We start from the raw sequence: 18,451 nt of genomic DNA on the forward strand, positions 1-18,451 counted from the left end.
TTTACTACTTTTCATATTACATAAGGATACAAATATAATTAAGGTTAAAATTTACTCATTATTGTAACAATTTTGACAAATTAATTACAATTAGAGTGTGCAAACTAGACAATTTCAAATGATATGTCAAAACGTGATTTGGGATTTGTTATAACTATATAAAACCAAAAACAATACATGGTTGAATAAAAACATTTAGTTAAAAGTAAAAAGAAAAAAAATTGAATAAAAACATGATTTGTACTTATATATATACACTATCTTATCTTTCTTTTATTCATTTATTTATAATAAATAAAGAAATAAATATGCCCAATTAGAAATGTCAAAGGATAGAACTCCCCTTATTTTTCAAATACCAAGAGACCTGGGTTCAAGTCCCGGCTCCGACACTCTCCTTTCTTTTTCTCTCGGTCCCCCACGTGCCGAACCAATGAGCCGTTTAGGGTATACGATAAACCTGCTACGGAGTTAGGGTTTATGATATTTGTGCACTAAAATAGAGAAAACCACATCTAAATTATTTGCTTCATTTGCAGTATCTGAAAATCCATACAAAAAATGGGAAAAAAGAAATTCATCGACAAGAAAAAATCTGCGACGTTCCAATTATTTGCCCGGGACTCCTCCGATCCCAATTACAGCGACGCACCCGGCAGTGATCGAGTCTTCGTCCGAGTCGACAACAACCCTGTCTCCTTCAACACCGTCTTCGACGAAGATAACCATGGCTATAACAACACTCAACACGACGACGAAGATGACTCCATATTTGCTGACGCACCCGATGACAACGACGGTGGCGGCGGCGACGAGTATGATAGAGTGTTGGGAAACTCGTATTCCACCGCCGCAAATGAGAAGGCAGCATTGCCGGAGAACGTGAGAAGGGAGATTTTGGAGCTAGGGTTTCCAGATGATGGTTACAATTATTTGATTCATATGCGAGAGATTAGAAATACTGGTGGCGGCTCTGCTTTTTATCATAACCCCAAGTTCAAGCCCGACCAGCTTCCCCGTGATGTAAAGGTTAGTTCAATTTGTCAAATGTTAAAGAATTTGGAGTAAATTGCTGATTAATTGTTTTTGTGTGTTTTGCTTAGGCCTATGATGCTTCGAGAGTACAAATATCGAAATCCAAAGAGGATTATAATGATAAGTCGATTTACAGTGTTGCGTCAAAGACACTGAGTGCCAGGATGCAGAGAGTGGTTGATCCTGAAGTGGCTGCACTGCTTGATGATAGTGATTTGTCGCGGTTTGGTTCGGATGTTGAGGATTTGGAGGAGGATTTTGTTGTTAGAGCAAACATGGCTGAAGATGGAGAAGGTGATGAGAGTGATAAGAAGTTGGATTTAGTTGAGGAATCTGAGGTTATTCATGAAGCTGTCAAGAGAGCTGATCCGGATTCTGGCAATCAAGAGATTGCAGATGGAGCAAGGAATCACCTAGTGGAAGAGAAGCCACGGGTCCGGCGTCTTTTGGATGAGCAATTTGATATTGTGAGTCTTGTTTAGAATAATCCTTTTTGATTTTCTTTATTAGTAGAAGACTTACTTTTGATTTTAAGAACTCCGTTTCATCTAAAAGAAAATAGAATTGTCCAATTTGTCTAATTTGTTTAGTGTAGCTTGTTTAATTAGAATAATGTCTGAAGATTTTACCTTTTGCGTGCTGCCTTTCTTTTAACATTGGTATTCTGTTGTATCTCATGATTATCTGGTTATCACAGCTTGAACTTCAAGAATATGGCACTGATGATGATGAACATGAGGGTTACATAGCTGAAGAAGAAGAATTTCTAGCAGACAAGCTAAAAAATGTCCTTAATGAAAATGATATGGATGATTTGGAGCTTGATGACAAGTATAAACCTCCTGCTGATTTATTGCATGGTAGTGAGAGACCAAAAAGCAAAGAGGTACTGGACTCTGCTGCTGATATCATGCGTCGATGTTCTGAATATGCTGAAAAGTATGAGAATGAAAGTGAAGATGAAAATGTGGTGGTTGTGGAGGAAAGCAGTGATGAGTCAGAGCAATTTGATTGCGAGAGCATCATTTCTACGTATTCAAACCTTGATAACCACCCTGGAAAAATCGGAGCTCCTGAGGTAGCTAGGAAAAAGAAGTTGGCTGAAACTGTTTCTGGGGCCTTAAGTGCCAAAACTCAAGTGATATCTCTTAGAGGAAAAGAGAAGCTCCCTGTGGATTTTTTACCTAATAGTAAAAAGGTTACTACAGAAAAGGTCAAGAGCACTGCAGGTAGCTTAAAAGCTGAACAGCTTAAGAGAAAGCAACATGGTCAGGAGACTAAGGAGGAAAAGAAGGAACGGAAGGTATTATTTGCATATGTGCTTGAACTTGTTTAAGCCAACTTGCTTGAAGAAGTGTTGTTTGCTTTGGAAATGAGATTTAAGTATTCACATCATGTTTTGTACTCCTTCTGACTTGATGAATTATGCTTTCAGGTTGCTGTTAAAGAGGAACGGCGTGAAGCTCGGCGAATGAAGAAGGCAATGAAGGAGCTGTACCAGAGTGAAGCCCAGCAAGCACAGAAAGTTGCTGCTGTAGCTGGTCCATCATCCATTCGATTAATGTAGGTATAGTGATTAATTAAAAATATGGATGATCATACAATTTCAAGAGTGAGAACAATGTGCTTAAGAGTTTGCCTGGAAATCCTCATATGAACATTTGGATTCTGGTGCCACTGTTAGGCATTTAGTATGGGCCATGTGCAGATTTTCCATTATGTTGTTTGCCAGTAATTTTGGAGTGGTAAATGGAAATGAGACTGTTCTGGTCTTTAAATGTGTTGATGAATTTCTGCATGGATCAAACTGGTAATTATTTGTTGCGTAAGTAGTAGTTTCAACTGGTAATTTTTCTTGCATGTCCATTGATTTGATCATATGAATACTTTGAAATCTTGAAATCTTTTGGTTGTAATGTTACAGTTGTCTAGCTTCAATAGCAGCAAGCTGCATGCATATAATGTATAAATTATATATAAACAGGTAAAGGGTACGGGTTCAGGTACTTGATACTACTTGGACAAACACATATTCGGATAGGGTATCCAAGGAATAATATTCATACCTTACTCAGGAATCGTTACTACTTGGACAAAACATTCCTAGGGATAATACCTGGACCTTATTCGGGAACTCATCTCAAATACGAATATAGGTATTTGAATCCAGTGTAAGCGGATCAATTAATTTGAGTACCTGAAAATTTAATACCCATTGCAATCCTTACCAGAGATCTAGTAGTAACATATATGACAGTTTGTCAAGAGAATTCCTTTATTTCTTATCCCTCATTGTCTGCCAATAAAAGAGCTTACTGGGTCACCAATAATTTAAAATGTTAAATTCAGAATACTGCTGTTACGTATTAGCTTATATAGGTTTCTAACAACCCTTTTCTTCGGGCTCAATGGATCAATCAGCTCTCTCCATGGCCCAAACAAACAAATCGTCCGTACATTTCGAAGCCCAATATTCAAATAGGACAACTTAAGCCCGGCCAAAAATCAATATTATTTTAATATTTCCAAATTCAAATTAAAGTGGCTGAAATAGCCAGTTATCCGATGCGCCGCGGACCACATTTATTCAATACAATCGTCGACGCATATATTAACACAACACCAAAATCCCAAAACAAACCGTCTTTCCATTAATTTTTGTCTCCTTCCCTAATTTTGCTCTGCCAAATTGCCACCTCTTCTCTTCTCTCCTCTCAGAGGAGAGAGAAGAAGAAGAAGCAAAAAAAAAAGCACCAAAAAAGGGAAAGAAGCATATTTATTTATTTTCTTTCTTTTTTTTCCGTCTCTTGTAGATAAAAAGAAAAATTAAAAAAAATACCCAATAATCGAACTCTCTTTCACTCTCTCTCCTCTTAGGGTTTCCATTTCCGCCATTGCAGCTCTTTCTTTACCGTCACTGACCTTTAGTTTCACTCACATTGCATCGGGATCGGCGCATTGTTTCGAGAACAGATTCGAGTTCTTAAATTTCTCCGTCTTTTTTTAGGGCTTTTTCGGGATTCTTTTTTGTACAGATCGAGGTGAGTTTATTTGTTTCATCATTTTCTTTATTCTATTGTCTTTGTGATTCTTTTTTGGCAGTGTGATTGCGATTATAGGGTTTTTGATTTTTGATCGAAAAATAAAATCTGCTTTTTTTTTTTTTGAATTGTATGACCGCGAAAATTTGTTGTATATGTGCAATGTATATGATTTTTCCCCTTTTTTGTGTTTAATTTTTTAATCACATTTATTGACGTTTGATTTTCATTCTCTAAAAGAAATTAATAAGAAAAAGAAAGATAATAACGTAAAACTTTACAAATATGATCGTTATCAAACTATAACTCCTCGAATTGCCAGCATTTATTAAAAAATAATTTTATACACGTGGAATTATTTACTTATTTTTAAATAAAATTTGGGCTGCTGTATGATGTTATGTGCTTTATTATTGCCATAATAATATTGTGGTGATTTTAGCTGGCATTGCTTATTGCAGTGTATAGATTCGGGGCTAACCTTCTCTCAATGGTATGCTCACTTGGAAGTGGTAGAATGGCCGTTATGGCTAGACTTCTTGAAGCAGGAAGCATCTCGTCGGCAGGTATATTGCGACTTCTTGGTTACATTGCATGGTCAAGTTGAAATGATATGCTTTATCTTTGTGAGTAATTAGTAGGTAGTGAAATACAACATATAGAATGGAGTGATACAAGAAAAATAATAAAAGAAATTTCTCAATTTTGCAACGTTCATTTCTTAGTTTTATCCCTTTTTCTTTTATGTATTGTCATGCTATATGAATATTTTAAAAGCAGATAACATACTTGTATTTGTGCCATGCAATTATTCTCTCCTTTCTTTCTGAGAAGTTCTAGGTGATTATTACAGGGAAGTTAGTGGTATGTATTAATACTCCGGTCCACTACAACAAGGAAACCCACAACTTTTGTTGCTCAATGGATATATTACACCTTTGATCCATGTATTTGATGTTCTATTTTGTCTCTCTTTCTCTCTCTCGGTCTTTATTCAAGCATGTACTTGTATATGTAAAACTCCTGATTCACTTTTAAAATAATATAGTAAAAGAAAATAAGCCTGATAGGAAATTCAGTAACCACATGCTTAAACTTGACTGTTTATATCTTTCACTAGGATGATGTAGATTAATTGAGGTTATACATTTTCAAATGAATTTGAGATGTTGGTTTAATTTGCAAACAACATGATATTGACATTGTCCCAACATTTGGCAGAGGAAGTTAGCAATAAAAAATTAGCTGCTCAATACATTTACAGAGAATTACGTGGAGCAGATGAGGCCAATTTAATTGATGAAGAAGGTGATGCTTATGTGCAGACTCATTTTCATTTTGTTGGGTATAAGGTTTAATAATGCTTCTCTTACACGAAATTATATGGTCTTATGGCAGTGATCAAAATAAATGTTCTGTTGATCTTTTATAATGGCTTGTTGATTTTTCTCTCACAGATATGCATGTATTTGGTTTGAAGCCTATGGCTGATCCTTTGCATTTGGTAAGTTTATCTGAGCTATCAATTTTCTGTTTTAGCATTTCAGTTCTCTTTGATATCATGTTACAAAACTCTTCACAGCAAGAGTTATGTCTGTTTATGCTTTCTCTCTCTCTCTCTCTCTCTCTCTCAGCCATTGCTATGCCTTTGCAAATTCAAGGTTCCTTCCATTTGGTTCAGATTTCTCATGTATAATCTTAAATCAATAAGAAATTTCATAAATATTTCCTACATGGGGTTTCGCGAATGTATGGTTAATGAAATGCGAGTAAGAGTTGTAATCTTGTCATATGAGAATACTCCACATATTGTTTGCCTTTCACTTTTGTTGTGTACCAAACTGTCTTTGCAGCATCCCGAAATGTGTTTTATTTGTTTTTACTTTTAAGGGTCATGTCTCATCAAGGTAGAAATTTGTACTTTATATTGTCAGCTTGTTTTATTTATCAGTTGTTGATGTGCACATAAAAGTTTCTTACTGTTACCTGATTTTTTTATTTAATTATGTAGGTATGTTGTAATGCTTGTAAGAAGCCGATCAAGGCAAGTCAATATGCTGCTCATGAAGGTTTGGAGGCATTTTTCTTTGTAACCAATCTTTCCTGATTTAGTCATTTATGATTTAAATCGAACACAATTAAGCACTTAAAACAATTTTGCACATACATGAATCCTGCTCTTGGAATTGAATTTAAGACTAGTTTATTGTTAGTGTCTGTAATTTTGATATCCATTTATCCATGTTTAATGTAATTTCTGTTGTCAATCAATAATTATTGGTCTCAATTATGTTTCTACAAGCTGTATAAATAAGGGATTTATGATGTTATTGTCTACATTTGGTGTTGCTCTCTAGTTGGCACCACTAGCTCTGAATTTTAAGTGGTGTTTTGGTGGTGCTTCACTGAAATTGTTTCTTTTTTTCCTTCTGATTTTCCAGAACTCTGTAGGTTATTAAAAACCACCGAAGAAACTATTTTGGAGCTTGATGGTAGTACTGGGCATAGAAAACCTCCAAGGAAGGAAAGGAAGAAGTCACTAGCTGCTTATGCTAGTATCCTTTCTTTTCACCTCTATTTTTCTTTTGTTTTTTAAATGTGTTTCAGAATTTTGTTGGTTTTGTTGTTCAGTTTAAAACCCCTATTGTTTAATTTGTTGTATTTTGGTCTTTATTTTTAACGTTAGTATTGCTTTCTTAAAAAGAAGTATCAGAAGTGCTGAAAAGAGTTTGTGATGTTTTTTCTTTAATGAAAATTCATTTTTTATTGTCTTGTGCTTTATATTAAAGTAGTGTCTTATATTTTTGGTTTGATTACAGGGAAATTATATTTCGTTGTTGTTTCATATATTCATAGTTCTTAACCTCTATTAGACCAACCTATACCAGTTGGGGAGCAGGAAAGATCTGAAATTATTGATGCTGATGATACTACAGCATCAGAATCCCACATAAATGGACAAATTGGGATGCCTTCTTCCTTAACCATGGATGCAAAAAGTAGGTGGCTAATGTTGTTGATTCCTTTTGTTTTTTGATTTTTTTTTTCTTTTAACACTATGATATTATGAGGTAATGTGTCATGCAGTCAATGTTTACTTATTATGTGCCAGTTCTCTAATTGCTGCAAGTGCTTCATTACTTGAGCTTGATGTATTATACCCTTTATCTTTTAGGAAATTCTGCTTGTGTAGATACAGCATATGTGATGGATGGCTCAGGAGTTAGTTCTGATAATACTGACCACTCGACCTCTGTAGTGGCACCCTCAACAAAACGCGTTAAACTGTATGTTTCTTTTGTTGCTTTTTGTTTTTTGCATTTTCATAATATTACATTGATCTTAATTTTGATTATCTACTTATAGTTTAGCATGATAGACGTGTCATTTCTTAAACACATTGTACCTTAGTGTACTCATAATTTCCTCTCTTAATTACTGTTGATTTTAGACCAGTTTACTCTTTCCAGAAATGTTGTTCTCTTGTCTGTTTTTTTTCCTTCTTTTAGGATGAGAAGTTTGTGTATTCTTTTGGCCGTGTAGCTTAAACATGGAGTGTTTGAATGTAAATGTTGGAGAAAGATTTTAAGTGGCTGCGCATACGAATATTAGGTTGATACATTTCTTTAGCTATCCAGTTCTCCAAGCCTGGGGATGATAGTTTTTATAAAATGCTCTATCTGTGATATGGTTTGAGGCGTTGCTGTGCCAGGCCCCTTATAACCAATCAAAAAGAGATTATAAGCTTCTGAGGGAATTTATCAGGAAATCTCTCATTATTCAATTTTTGGCATTCTTACAGTTCTTATTAATCAGTGGATAATGCAGTTTTCTTTTTTTTCCATTTTTTTAGGGTAGCTGGTGACCGCCTTCTCCTGCCAGATGGTCCAAAAACAGCTTCTGGTGTGACAAAAACTCAAAATACTCATGACCTACATGCCTGTAAGGCCAGATTTAGTTTGTTGTTTTCATTCTATTTCCTGAATTTCCTCAGCAGGACATTCTCTTATGTTAGCTAATGCAGAAGGCTTTGGTTTTTTTTAAGAATTCTGAATTTTTTTAATGAGAATTTAGGTCTGGCTATGAATCAAGATTCTGGAGTACAGATAAATGCCTCACAAAAGACTAACCTATAACAAAATGTTGATCTTTGTTACTCATGCATCAATGTTTATCATGCATGTTTGCAGCTAGAGATTCTCAAAGAGGAAGAGTTTCAGGATGTGAAACACCTAATGGTAGGCAAGCCCATAAAAACTGTCTGCTGACAAAAGGTAACATTACTGCTTTTACTTGTCTAAAATAGCTTCTGAATGTTGCATTGGACCTTCTTTTTTCATTCTTGACCTTGTTTTTTTCTTCTGGCTCTGCAATTAAATCAGATATTCCAGTTCCTCTTAGTACCAAAATCTATTACTCTCAAAGAAACAGTCGTCTTCGCTTAGCGCTTAGTCATCAGTACTTTGTCACATCAACCAAAGAACTTTGCAGTGACATGGTTAGTCCACAAGCATCACAACAAAGCATGATGCTGTTGCAGGCTTCATCTCAGGGCGTCTGTCCTCTTGATCAGGTGGATAATCTGCTTATCATGAAGGTTTGCCCTGCTAACTATGCTATTTGAGGCATTCCTCTTCCATCTGAGTTGGTTTTGAGTGGGTTGAATGTGACTTGCTTTAGGGCATAAATGAATGAAATAAATATTTCTTTTTGAATGTTGATTCTTTGTTCTTCATGCAATGGTTACCTTTTAAATCATCCAATTCTGCATGTAAAGAAAAAAAAATTTCCCTGATTTATCCTGAGTTTTCTTCTCAAATCATCATTTTAATTTTAGTCGGGCAAAAAAGAACAAAAAAGGGTCATTGATACAACTTTGACAAGATACCTAGTCATTCATTCACTCCAATCTTTAAGATCCCATCCTTGGCTTCAATAATCAGTGAAATGCTTTCATTCTAACAGAAAAATGTTTACCAAGCAAACAACAGATTGATGCTCGTTGCTTGAATCTATTAGAGTCAAACACAAAGAAAACCAGCACTGCTTTTGAAGATTGATGAAGTGCCTTGTGACATCTCCTTTGTGATTCATATGTTTCATGCATCTAGAGGAACTAAGGCCGCAAGGATTTAGAAGCTTGTATATCTCCTTTACTGCCCTGCATTTCTCCTGAATTATTTTTTGAGGACTGAATAACTTGATTAATATCTTGTTCCTTGAAATAAAGCAAGAGTCTTCTCTGCAGAAACCTGATCAAATTCTTGCTCAAAGTTCAGAAGTATGCTTGAGTAAATCAGTAGGGTGCCTACCATCCAATGACTTTTCAAATCAGCATCCAATTGATAATATTCCAAGGCCTCAGGCGGCAGCTGTTGGATTGGCAAGAAGCAAATATATTTCGAAGCCTTATTCTTTTGCAGGCAACTCAGGTAGCCTACTTACCTAGTTGTATTATTGTTCAAATTTTTAACTTGTTTCTTGTTGAATCATCTGCCCACTCTAAGCTTACAGTAGTTTGGTTTTTCTTTTTCGGTAGGCAAACTGCTGGGGCCCATGCAGCCTCCAAATGGGAGTGTTCCTGTTGTATAGGAAGTCCTGGTTGGAATTTTGCTAGGCAAAGGTGTATTTAGCGATACATGAGAAATGAGAGTTAGGATCCATTTTTGAAATCCTAGAAAGCATATATCACTTCAATTTGTTCATTCTAGCCTTCTGGATTACACTTTTGACAGCCAGCCAGCTAGCCCTTTGTTTATAGTTTTGAAGGAAATAAAGTAAATAGTAAATTATCCTTATTGTATAGCTAATGAAAGGTTGGTAGGATTGTGACAAGGTGCTCCATTTCAATGAGAAAATCATGCAGAATTTTCCAGAGAGGGTCCTGGAAAAGTTGCCACCAACAACAAATGCCACTGATGCTAATGAAGTGGTGATTGACAATGGTTTGATGGCAACAGACTTGGACAGCCCCTTGTCGTTATGCCTGGGGTATTGTTAAATGTCCCTAACTTGCATTTGTGGCAAGGAAATTTCCACTACGCTAACAAAAAGAACCAAAAAACTCTGCTTTGTTGATGATGTGGCTTGTTAGAAAGAATTTGTCTCTTTGGGAGATAATTGATTTCTGTCATTTCATAATGACATTAGCTGCAACTGGGGATTCTTCGATCAAATTACAGTGAAAATTGAGGGTGGGTCTTCCACGACATGATCGGGCTTTCCCACATTTTGTCTTCGGTGAGCAAAGGGGATGGTGTGTTTTGGTTGGCTTAGCTTTTTCTCCTTTGCAATGAGATGCTGAGACTTGGAAAACGCTATTTTAATCGTACTGTTTGGACCAAACTGGAAAGATGTGGGGGCAAAAAGAAGATAGGAAGGAAGGTGGCTTGGCAGCTTCTAAGGAGCAGCCTTTTCAAGCTTTGTCGTGTTGTTTCATGCGCGGTGGATATGGATGGTGCTCCGTGTCACGGCCTTAAAGAAGAGCCGGTGTTAAAAAAGGACGGGGAATTTTACATCGATTATGTATTAAAATATAATTAGATATTTAAATGATCGTATAATTTTTAATCTGTGAAATATTTTTTGTGAAATAAAATTATAAGAATTAATAAGTCAAAGTGACAAGATTTGCATTTGAAAAAAGAACACAGTCCATATTTCTTTTGAAGTATGTGGCATTCACATGCATTTGACTGTTACCTGCGTTGACGAAAGGGGGGTTCCAAGAACGATCGTCTTCTCTGAAAGCCTCAATTTCTTGAATAAATCCAGACTCTCCCAAACCCATGATCAAATCCTTGCTGTATGCACTTTAAACCTCATCATCATTACATTGAAGGCTCTCAGCAGTGTTTGTTGAGTTGTGACGGAAAACGACTAATGACTTCTGAACCAAACCATATTCCACGGAACCAAGGAATGAAAAGGCTTAGCTCATTTATCACAAGGCCAAATAGAAAAGAAAAAAAAGAAAGAAAAAGAGGTTTCCCTGTCCATGTTGCTTTTCAAAGCGAACCACCACGAACGGTAGTTGGATTGTATAGAATGTTCCTATAAAAGAATACTTCCCACCAATTTTCCTTCGAATCAACACCCGAAATGTGACCTTGAAGTCCTTATGCTCTCCCCCACGTTTAAGAAAATTACAGTTTAATTTAGTAAAGATTCCATATCTTCATATCGACATGTTCACCCCTGGATTTTTCTCAGTATTATCGATATATCTTCCTGCCTTATCCTGCCGGGCCTTGATTTGACAAGAAAAAGAACAACTTTACATGTATAATACTGTTAGAAAGTAGACTTAATAATTTTAGACACAATACAAGAAGATACCAGTTAAACAGGTTTTAGATTTAGTCTTAACGTGTTTCATATCTAATCGTATCTGACACGTTAAGAAATGAAAATTTTCATTTCTTAACATGTCTGACACGACAAACACGTTTAAATACATTTACTTAATCGTGTTATCGTATTTAAACATGTATACGTGACACGTTTATTAACTTATTAAAAATTAATAGTTAAAGATTATTTTAACTTTATATAAATAATATTAAATAATTATTTTAATAATTTTTTTAAATTTTATAAAGGTAATAATGTAATTATTACCATTAAAAATTATGAATGATTTTTTATATTATTAGTATTTGAAGGTTAGATGTTAATGATATATTTTATTATATTATATGATAATGAATTTTACATATGTTATTTATATTAAATTTTATTATATTTGATGATGCTATTATTTTTGTTTTATTATAATTATTTTTATAATTATAGATTTTAAATTTAAATAATTAAATCATATTTAATTATAAATATTTTTATTTAATCGTATTAAACATGTTAATCGTGTTAAATATGTTAATCGTGTTAAACGTGTTATTAATCGTGTCGTGTCGTATATTGACAAGTTTAATAAACGTGTTATTAATCGTGTCGTGTCGTGTTACACGTTTATTAAATGTATACATATACGTGTTTTAAATTTAAGATACGAATATTAAACGTATCGTGTTCGTGTTTGACCTTAAAGTGTTTCGTATCTAATCGTATCTGATACGTTTACAATACAAAAATATAAATTGTCAAATCTATTAAAAAAGACAAACGAATTCCTTCTGCCCCTTTGAAATTCTTTGTTTAGTGTAGTAGAGTTTATCTATATACTTTGTAGGAGAATGTAAATTTAGAATATCCATCCCACAAATATGATTCCCTTCATATTTATAAATTTTTTTTATTCCATAAAGGAACAAGATATATACATCAATACGTATTTATAATTAATTCAAATATTCAGATATTGTAATATAAAATTGAGATTAATATGTTATAAAAAATGAGAAAACGTTAGGCACCCATAGTGGCTTCCGCCCATAGACTGAAATTCTGAGAATCAGAAGATGGAAAGGGTGAGGAGGAGGACCCATGGTTGAGAGAAGATAAGGGGGGGATTAAGATAAATAAGAGGGGAGATATTATTGAGATGGGACCAAAGGTCACATATCACCAACTTCCCTTAGCATTTGAGATAAGGCAAGTGATTTAATTGACCATTTTCGATGAGTATTATACAAGAGATGGAGACTTATAGTCCTACCGATTACCAAACCCTTCAATGGGAACTCTTAATTGGGCAATTAGCATTCATCTTTCCACATTTTGAGTGGAAAAGCCTTAATTACATGAAAGCTATGTAGAAAAAGAATCCTAAGTCGGGGTTTATACCAAAGTTATCTCATTTAATCCTTCTTTATTGAGTACGACAAAGAACAATTAAAAAATTATATTTTTTTAAGATAATTTTGTAATTTTTTGTCTTTTTCATTAGGTTGTTAATTTTGCTTAATAAAATTACAAAAAAAAAAACCTTTAAGTGTAAATAGATAAGTTAATTTTAAATTAAAGGTAATTTGATCATTTTCATGGGTAAAATTAACAATCTAATCTCTCGTGGAAATAAAAATAATCTACAAGATGCTAAATTTAAAAAAAAAAAAAATCAAAGAGTGTCATGTGAAAAAAAAAGTTAAAATAAGAAAACATGTGGGGGGAGTTTACCCTAAATGAATTTTATTAATAAATGTTTTTAAAGGCATTTCTAAAATTATCATATTAAATAAATCTTCTCCTTTAAGAATGCATCTTATTAATTATCAATTATTATATTTTACTATAAAAATATCAACATAAATAATAATTCAACTCCTTTAAAAAATACTCTTAAGAAATTCCTTAAAAAAACCCCATATATATTAGGTGTGGGTTTATGAATTATTTTCTTTACAATCTCTAACTTTTACCATAAAGTCAAAAATTTAATACGAATAGAATCTATAAAAAAAAATAATTTAAACCGATGAGATTGATGATAGCACAATGGAATGTGGTATACTTAATTAAAACAAATACATAGTTAATCTCGTATTAGTCTTAATCCCATCTTAATACTTTTTCAATTAATGACTCTAATTCACGAGGTTTACATTACATCATTCTGAATAATATAACACCAAAATTATTAATTAAAAATAAAAAGAAGCGGACAGCTTCTACCAAAAAATTGTGTGAATCAATGTGAACATTGAATGTATAAAAAAAATACATTTTTTAATACATAAAAAAGAAAATTGCAAATTTAATATACTAACTAATAAAATTATCTTTAAAATGTATAAAAATATAAATAAATAAATTATTATAATATAAGATATTTCATTAAAAAAATGGAAGGAAAAGACAAATTGATCTTTTTCTTTACCAATACAACCAACTCCGCCTGCTTGACATGGCAGCCCTTTTTGGTCTTGGTCTTAATAAAATAAAAAATAATAAATTAATAATAGTCATAAAAATTGTCAATTACGATTGCTTTTTGAATTATTTTATTTTTGGGTGACATTGTATCCTTTGCCCAAAAGCAAAATTAGGTAGGAAACATTGAGGAATATATATTTTTCTATCCTCACTTTTTTTTTTTCATTTACCAACTACTTGTATTTATTACTATTACTTATTTGTTAAAATTGATAGGAAAAATAAGTAAAAATACAATTTTTGGTAAAGCAAACTACCTTAATACCTAAAAATAAAAATAATTGGAAATTTATGATTGGTTCTTTCTGGTTTAAATTGTTTTAAAATTATATTAAAACGTGAGAGTTTAGATGGTTTTTTAAAATAATATTATTGATATGTCTGAATATGTATTTTTAATTATATAATTTTAAAATATTACGAGGTAAGTTTGTTATTAATAAATGTTGAAATTTCATTTTTGCAATGATTTTAAAATAATTTAAACTCAAAAAATAATTGTATAAGTTTAGAAAAAAAATTAAAAAAGGTAGGTTTTGAATATTTCCAAAAAAAAACAAAACAATTTCTTTACAAAAGGGGAAGCCAGACAATTTCCTCCTCATAAGAACCGCCTCTTTCATATTAGTTCTCCCTCCCTCTGTTGAAAGTCTAAACAAACGCTAGAAAACTTCTGAACCCAATTTTCAATCCAAATCCCAAAGCCACCTCTTTAAGCAAATCCTCTAGAAAACAACAAAAACCCAACAATCTCCTAAGTTTCTTACAACCCCTTTTTTCAAGATTGCATGCGAAATATAAGGGGCTAGACATTGTCACCAACTATCTTAAGCTTTGTTGCACTTTTTTGACGTTATTCATGACAATAAAGTGCATTGCTAGGCTAAGGTCACGCCGGGTGGTTCAAGACCAACTGGATGGTTCAGACCAAGAGGCGGTTGGCGGTGGTTGCTGCTGGGCCAACCTGCCTCAGGAACTGTTAAGGGAAGTTCTGTTAAGGATTGAAGACTCTGAAAATATTTGGCCTCAAAGAAAGAACGTGGTAGCTTGTGCTGGTGTTTGCAGGAGTTGGCGGGTTATCGTTAAAGAGATCGTTAAGGTTCCTGAACTATCAGGAAAATTAACTTTTCCCATCTCAGTTAAACAGGTTTTCAATCTTTAACTTTCTTACTGTTTTCTGTCTCCCTCTGTTTTTGTCTGAAAATCACGGTTTCCAATCACTTGCTTACTTGTGAATAAAAATTGTTCTTTAATTTTTTTACGTTCATTGTTTAAAGTTTTTCAGAGCTGTGATTGAATGAAGATTGTAGCTTGAAGTTGAATTACTGTGGTTGTATCCAATCCTTTGTTTGGAAACAGGGTCATTTGATTATGGCTGCTAATGTTTTAGTTTTCTGTGTGTATTTTTCTTTGTTTAAAATCTTCATTTAAGGCTTGGAAAGATTTTCTACTGTTCTGGTTTGCCAAAGGAATGTTTTTTTAAGCATTTCAAAGTGATGATAAATCCAATTATGCTAATGTCTTCTGCATTCTGCGGGTTCTAAAAGTGCTAGAACAAATTTCCTTTTACTTTCCTGGGAGTCTTGTGCTGAGATTTGTTTCCCAATTTTTATGCCTGGTGATCTGATTTGTAGTCTAATTTCCTTGTTTGGATTGAAGATAAAAGAGATAAATTTGAATCGATGCCTTCCTTTCTCGATAAATGTACCTTCGAACTGCACAAATTAGGCAACTTCTTGGAGAATCTTATCCTATCAGTCTGCTTTTAGAGATGCAATGATAATTTGGGGAAATTTGCTTCTTCAAAGATATTTCTAGTTTTGTGCCATTTTGTCTATTGGATATTGACAACTAGACTGGGTAATTTTACAATCAATAAGTGCTAGGGGACCATCATGACGCCCTAATCATTTTGCCCTTTATGCAGTAAACTTATTCGATAAACTTCCACTAAGACTGGTTCAGGATTTGGGACCACTTTCAGCTTCAACCAGTGTGGGCTAACAGTAATCACTAGCTAGCTACCTATCTTTCTGGAGTACTGTTCTTTCTCTGCCCCCAAGTGCTACCACCCTAATTCCCAAAGCCCCAACAAAGCCTCTTTCTTTAACTGTCGTTTTGCTTTCCATTATGTATGTACTGTATTTATTGGGTTAAAGATCTTGTGTGAACCTAATTAGTCTTTTAATGGAATCATTTTGATTTTGAAATTTTCATGGTGAGCAATTCACACGCAAACTTGTGTTGGATTGTCTGCAGCCTGGTCCAAAGGATTGTCTCCTCCAGTGCTTTATAAAGCGGAATCGATCTACCCAAACATATCACCTTTACCTTGGTTTAACTAATGGTGAGCACATTTTCTGTCTTTTATTTGTTTTTGTGGTTCCTCTGCCTGTTCAATCAAAGCTGTCGATGTATTTCAAAACAACTAATCATGCTTGTTGCATTATGATTGGACAGCGATTTCATTGACAATATCTTCATATAGTTTTTCCTTCATGAGCTTGAACACTTAGTAATTTTTGTTTATATTTCTGTGACAGCACTAACCGATGATGGAAAGTTCCTTCTTGCTGCCCGTAAGTCTAGGCGTCCTACTTGCACAGATTATATCATCTCTATACGGGCTGAAGATATGTCAAAGGGGAGCAGTACTTATGTTGGGAAATTGAGGTGAGCAGTGAGCTATAACTAATGAGATGATATGGAATTAGTTCTGTTTTTTGTCTTATCTTGTGGGCTCAAATCTTATATCTTTCTTTCCTTTTGGCAAGATCAAATTTTTTAGGGACAAAGTTCACTGTCTTTGATGGACAGCCTCCTCATGCTGGTGCAAAGATGACCAAAAGTCGCTCCTCTAGGCTAGTAAATTTGAAACAAGTTTCACCAAGAGTCCCTTTCGGAAACTACCCCATCGCTCACATTTCATATGAATTGAATATGTTAGGTTCAAGGTGAGAGTTTCCCCATATTTTGCTCAAGGATTTTATAATTTCTGGTTCTCTCTGTCATGTGGGGGATCATAGAGTGCTAATTCCCCAAAGCCATGGTGGTCTTTCATTATTGATTTAGCTCAGGCATTAATTTCTCTGTGATCTTCCACATTCCAGTAGTTGATGCAAATATGTTTTATGACTTCCAGGGGTCCAAGGAAAATGCAGTGTATTATGGATTCCATCCCTGCCACTTCGATAGGACCAGGAGGAGTAGCCCCCACCCAGGCTGAGTTTTCTTTCAGCAAGGTGGATCTATTTCCATCGATCCCAATCTTTCATTCAAAATCAGCTGGCATGGAGAATTTTCTATCAGGACCTTTATCTGGCCAAAAGGATGGTGCACTGGTGTTGAGAAATAAGGCTCCAAGGTGGCATGAGCAACTCCAGTGTTGGTGCTTGAATTTCCATGGACGAGTGACAGTTGCTTCAGTGAAAAACTTTCAACTGGTGGCTTCTCCAGAAAATGGACCAGCTGGGCCAGAGCACGAGAAGATTATCCTCCAGTTTGGAAAAGTGGGGAAGGATTTATTTACCATGGATTATCGGTATCCAATCTCAGCATTCCAAGCATTTGCTATCTGCCTCAGCAGCTTTGACACTAAGATTGCTTGTGAATGAATGATGCATGATTGTCAACAGGTTTGTATTTAATTATCTGAAAAAGTAACTAGCCCCATTGCCAGCTTAACTTTTCTTCTTCTCTACCCATGTTTTTAATTCCCGAATCAACCAGCTTAAATATCTGCAATGATTTCAAGAGGGTGATTGGTGGGCATTATTTGGACCTGTAATGTTTAACAGTAACCATGACAATTGATTGCTCATCCAACTGATGATTACGAGCTCTGATGTGTCAGGCTAACTACTAAGTAGTAATACATACAAATTACCATGCACACCATAGTTATTGAAATCTATGAATAATACTAATATGTTTTCCTATTTTTCCCAGGAGCAGGGATGTAGGAAGATTGTTGCAATAAGATTGAAGGTGAAGGAGATACAAATGCTGGTGTTTTGCTGGGGTTGAAGTGGAAAGAAAGCTTCTAATCATCTCAAGGACCATTAACATGTCAACTCGGATTTTGGATTTGCTCAAATTATGCGAAAGAATTAGAAGTTACAGGGAGTTAGTACAGTGGAACTTCCTAGGTTGGCAAGTTATATTTATTTTCTTCAGTTTTGTACATAATAATTATTTTTACAAGGATCTTCCTTTGCTCTGTTTCTAGTCCGCCGATGTAGTTGAACTAATTTGCATATGTTTTGGGAAAAAAAGCACATTCATTAAGGAATACAACCCAAGTTATACTTTCTGAACTTTATCTTAATCCGATTATAAAATACTCTAATCTTAATCGGATTGGATAATGCAATTTATCCAATTACAAAATCAGATCGGATAAGGTAAGAGATTCTATTACAAGTATTCATCGACAACCACTCTCAACTTATATGTTGAACCCAATGTTAGATACTCCAGCAAGTAGTTGGGAAAAGGAGTAAAGCAAACTCTTAGAAACGGATGTCGTTAACAGTAGTAGG

General features: G+C 34.3%; 3 protein-coding genes across 5 annotated transcripts; all 3 read left to right on the plus strand.

Moving 5' to 3' along the window:
• Nucleotides 383–2,895, plus strand: LOC18603432 (protein LTV1 homolog). Its single transcript, XM_007035408.2, has 4 exons — nt 383–1,029; nt 1,104–1,502; nt 1,733–2,338; nt 2,471–2,895. Exons 1-4 carry the CDS (start codon nt 562–564, stop codon nt 2,600–2,602), a joined length of 1,605 nt encoding a protein of 534 aa, XP_007035470.2. The 5' UTR covers nt 383–561; the 3' UTR covers nt 2,603–2,895.
• Nucleotides 3,683–9,881, plus strand: LOC18603433. Of its 3 annotated transcripts, XR_001927697.1 has the most exons (14): nt 3,683–4,076; nt 4,538–4,642; nt 5,298–5,384; nt 5,534–5,580; nt 6,088–6,145; nt 6,518–6,631; nt 6,950–7,075; nt 7,252–7,363; nt 7,930–8,018; nt 8,267–8,350; nt 8,459–8,673; nt 9,042–9,218; nt 9,307–9,508; nt 9,616–9,881. XR_001927697.1 is itself a non-coding variant. In XM_007035409.2 (13 exons), exons 2-13 carry the CDS (start codon nt 4,567–4,569, stop codon nt 9,666–9,668), a joined length of 1,263 nt encoding a protein of 420 aa, XP_007035471.1. In that variant the 5' UTR covers nt 3,683–4,076; nt 4,538–4,566; the 3' UTR covers nt 9,669–9,881. The 3 variants fall into 3 exon arrangements, 2 of the variants coding, with proteins under 2 accessions (XP_007035471.1, XP_017975771.1); XM_007035409.2 differs by lacking the exon at nt 9,042–9,218; XM_018120282.1 differs by lacking the exon at nt 9,042–9,218 and having other exon boundaries at nt 8,459–8,649.
• On the plus strand, nt 14,483–18,231 carry LOC18603434 (tubby-like F-box protein 3). Its single transcript, XM_018119542.1, has 6 exons — nt 14,483–15,057; nt 16,170–16,257; nt 16,454–16,583; nt 16,685–16,864; nt 17,053–17,545; nt 17,859–18,231. Exons 1-5 carry the CDS (start codon nt 14,770–14,772, stop codon nt 17,522–17,524), a joined length of 1,158 nt encoding a protein of 385 aa, XP_017975031.1. The 5' UTR covers nt 14,483–14,769; the 3' UTR covers nt 17,525–17,545; nt 17,859–18,231.

This window comes from Theobroma cacao, chromosome 4 (genome assembly GCF_000208745.1).
Source record: "Theobroma cacao cultivar B97-61/B2 chromosome 4, Criollo_cocoa_genome_V2, whole genome shotgun sequence".
Taxonomy (NCBI): Eukaryota; Viridiplantae; Streptophyta; class Magnoliopsida; order Malvales; family Malvaceae; genus Theobroma; species Theobroma cacao.

Excerpts from the sequence above, each read along its gene's own strand:
- LOC18603432 (XM_007035408.2), top strand. The coding sequence starts at position 562 with ATGGGAAAAAAGAAATTCATCGACAAGAAAAAATCTGCGACGTTCCAA. Across the intron at positions 1,503-1,732 it reads TGGATGAGCAATTTGATATT|CTTGAACTTCAAGAATATGG; the intron begins GTGAGTCTTGTT and ends TGGTTATCACAG. Across the intron at positions 2,339-2,470 it reads AGGAAAAGAAGGAACGGAAG|GTTGCTGTTAAAGAGGAACG; the intron begins GTATTATTTGCA and ends TTATGCTTTCAG.
- LOC18603434 (XM_018119542.1), top strand. The coding sequence starts at position 14,770 with ATGACAATAAAGTGCATTGCTAGGCTAAGGTCACGCCGGGTGGTTCAA. Across the intron at positions 16,258-16,453 it reads TTACCTTGGTTTAACTAATG|CACTAACCGATGATGGAAAG; the intron begins GTGAGCACATTT and ends TTTCTGTGACAG. Across the intron at positions 16,865-17,052 it reads TTGAATATGTTAGGTTCAAG|GGGTCCAAGGAAAATGCAGT; the intron begins GTGAGAGTTTCC and ends TATGACTTCCAG.
- LOC18603433 (XM_007035409.2), top strand. The coding sequence starts at position 4,567 with ATGGTATGCTCACTTGGAAGTGGTAGAATGGCCGTTATGGCTAGACTT. Across the intron at positions 4,643-5,297 it reads AGGAAGCATCTCGTCGGCAG|AGGAAGTTAGCAATAAAAAA; the intron begins GTATATTGCGAC and ends AACATTTGGCAG. Across the intron at positions 5,385-5,533 it reads CAATTTAATTGATGAAGAAG|ATATGCATGTATTTGGTTTG; the intron begins GTGATGCTTATG and ends TTTCTCTCACAG.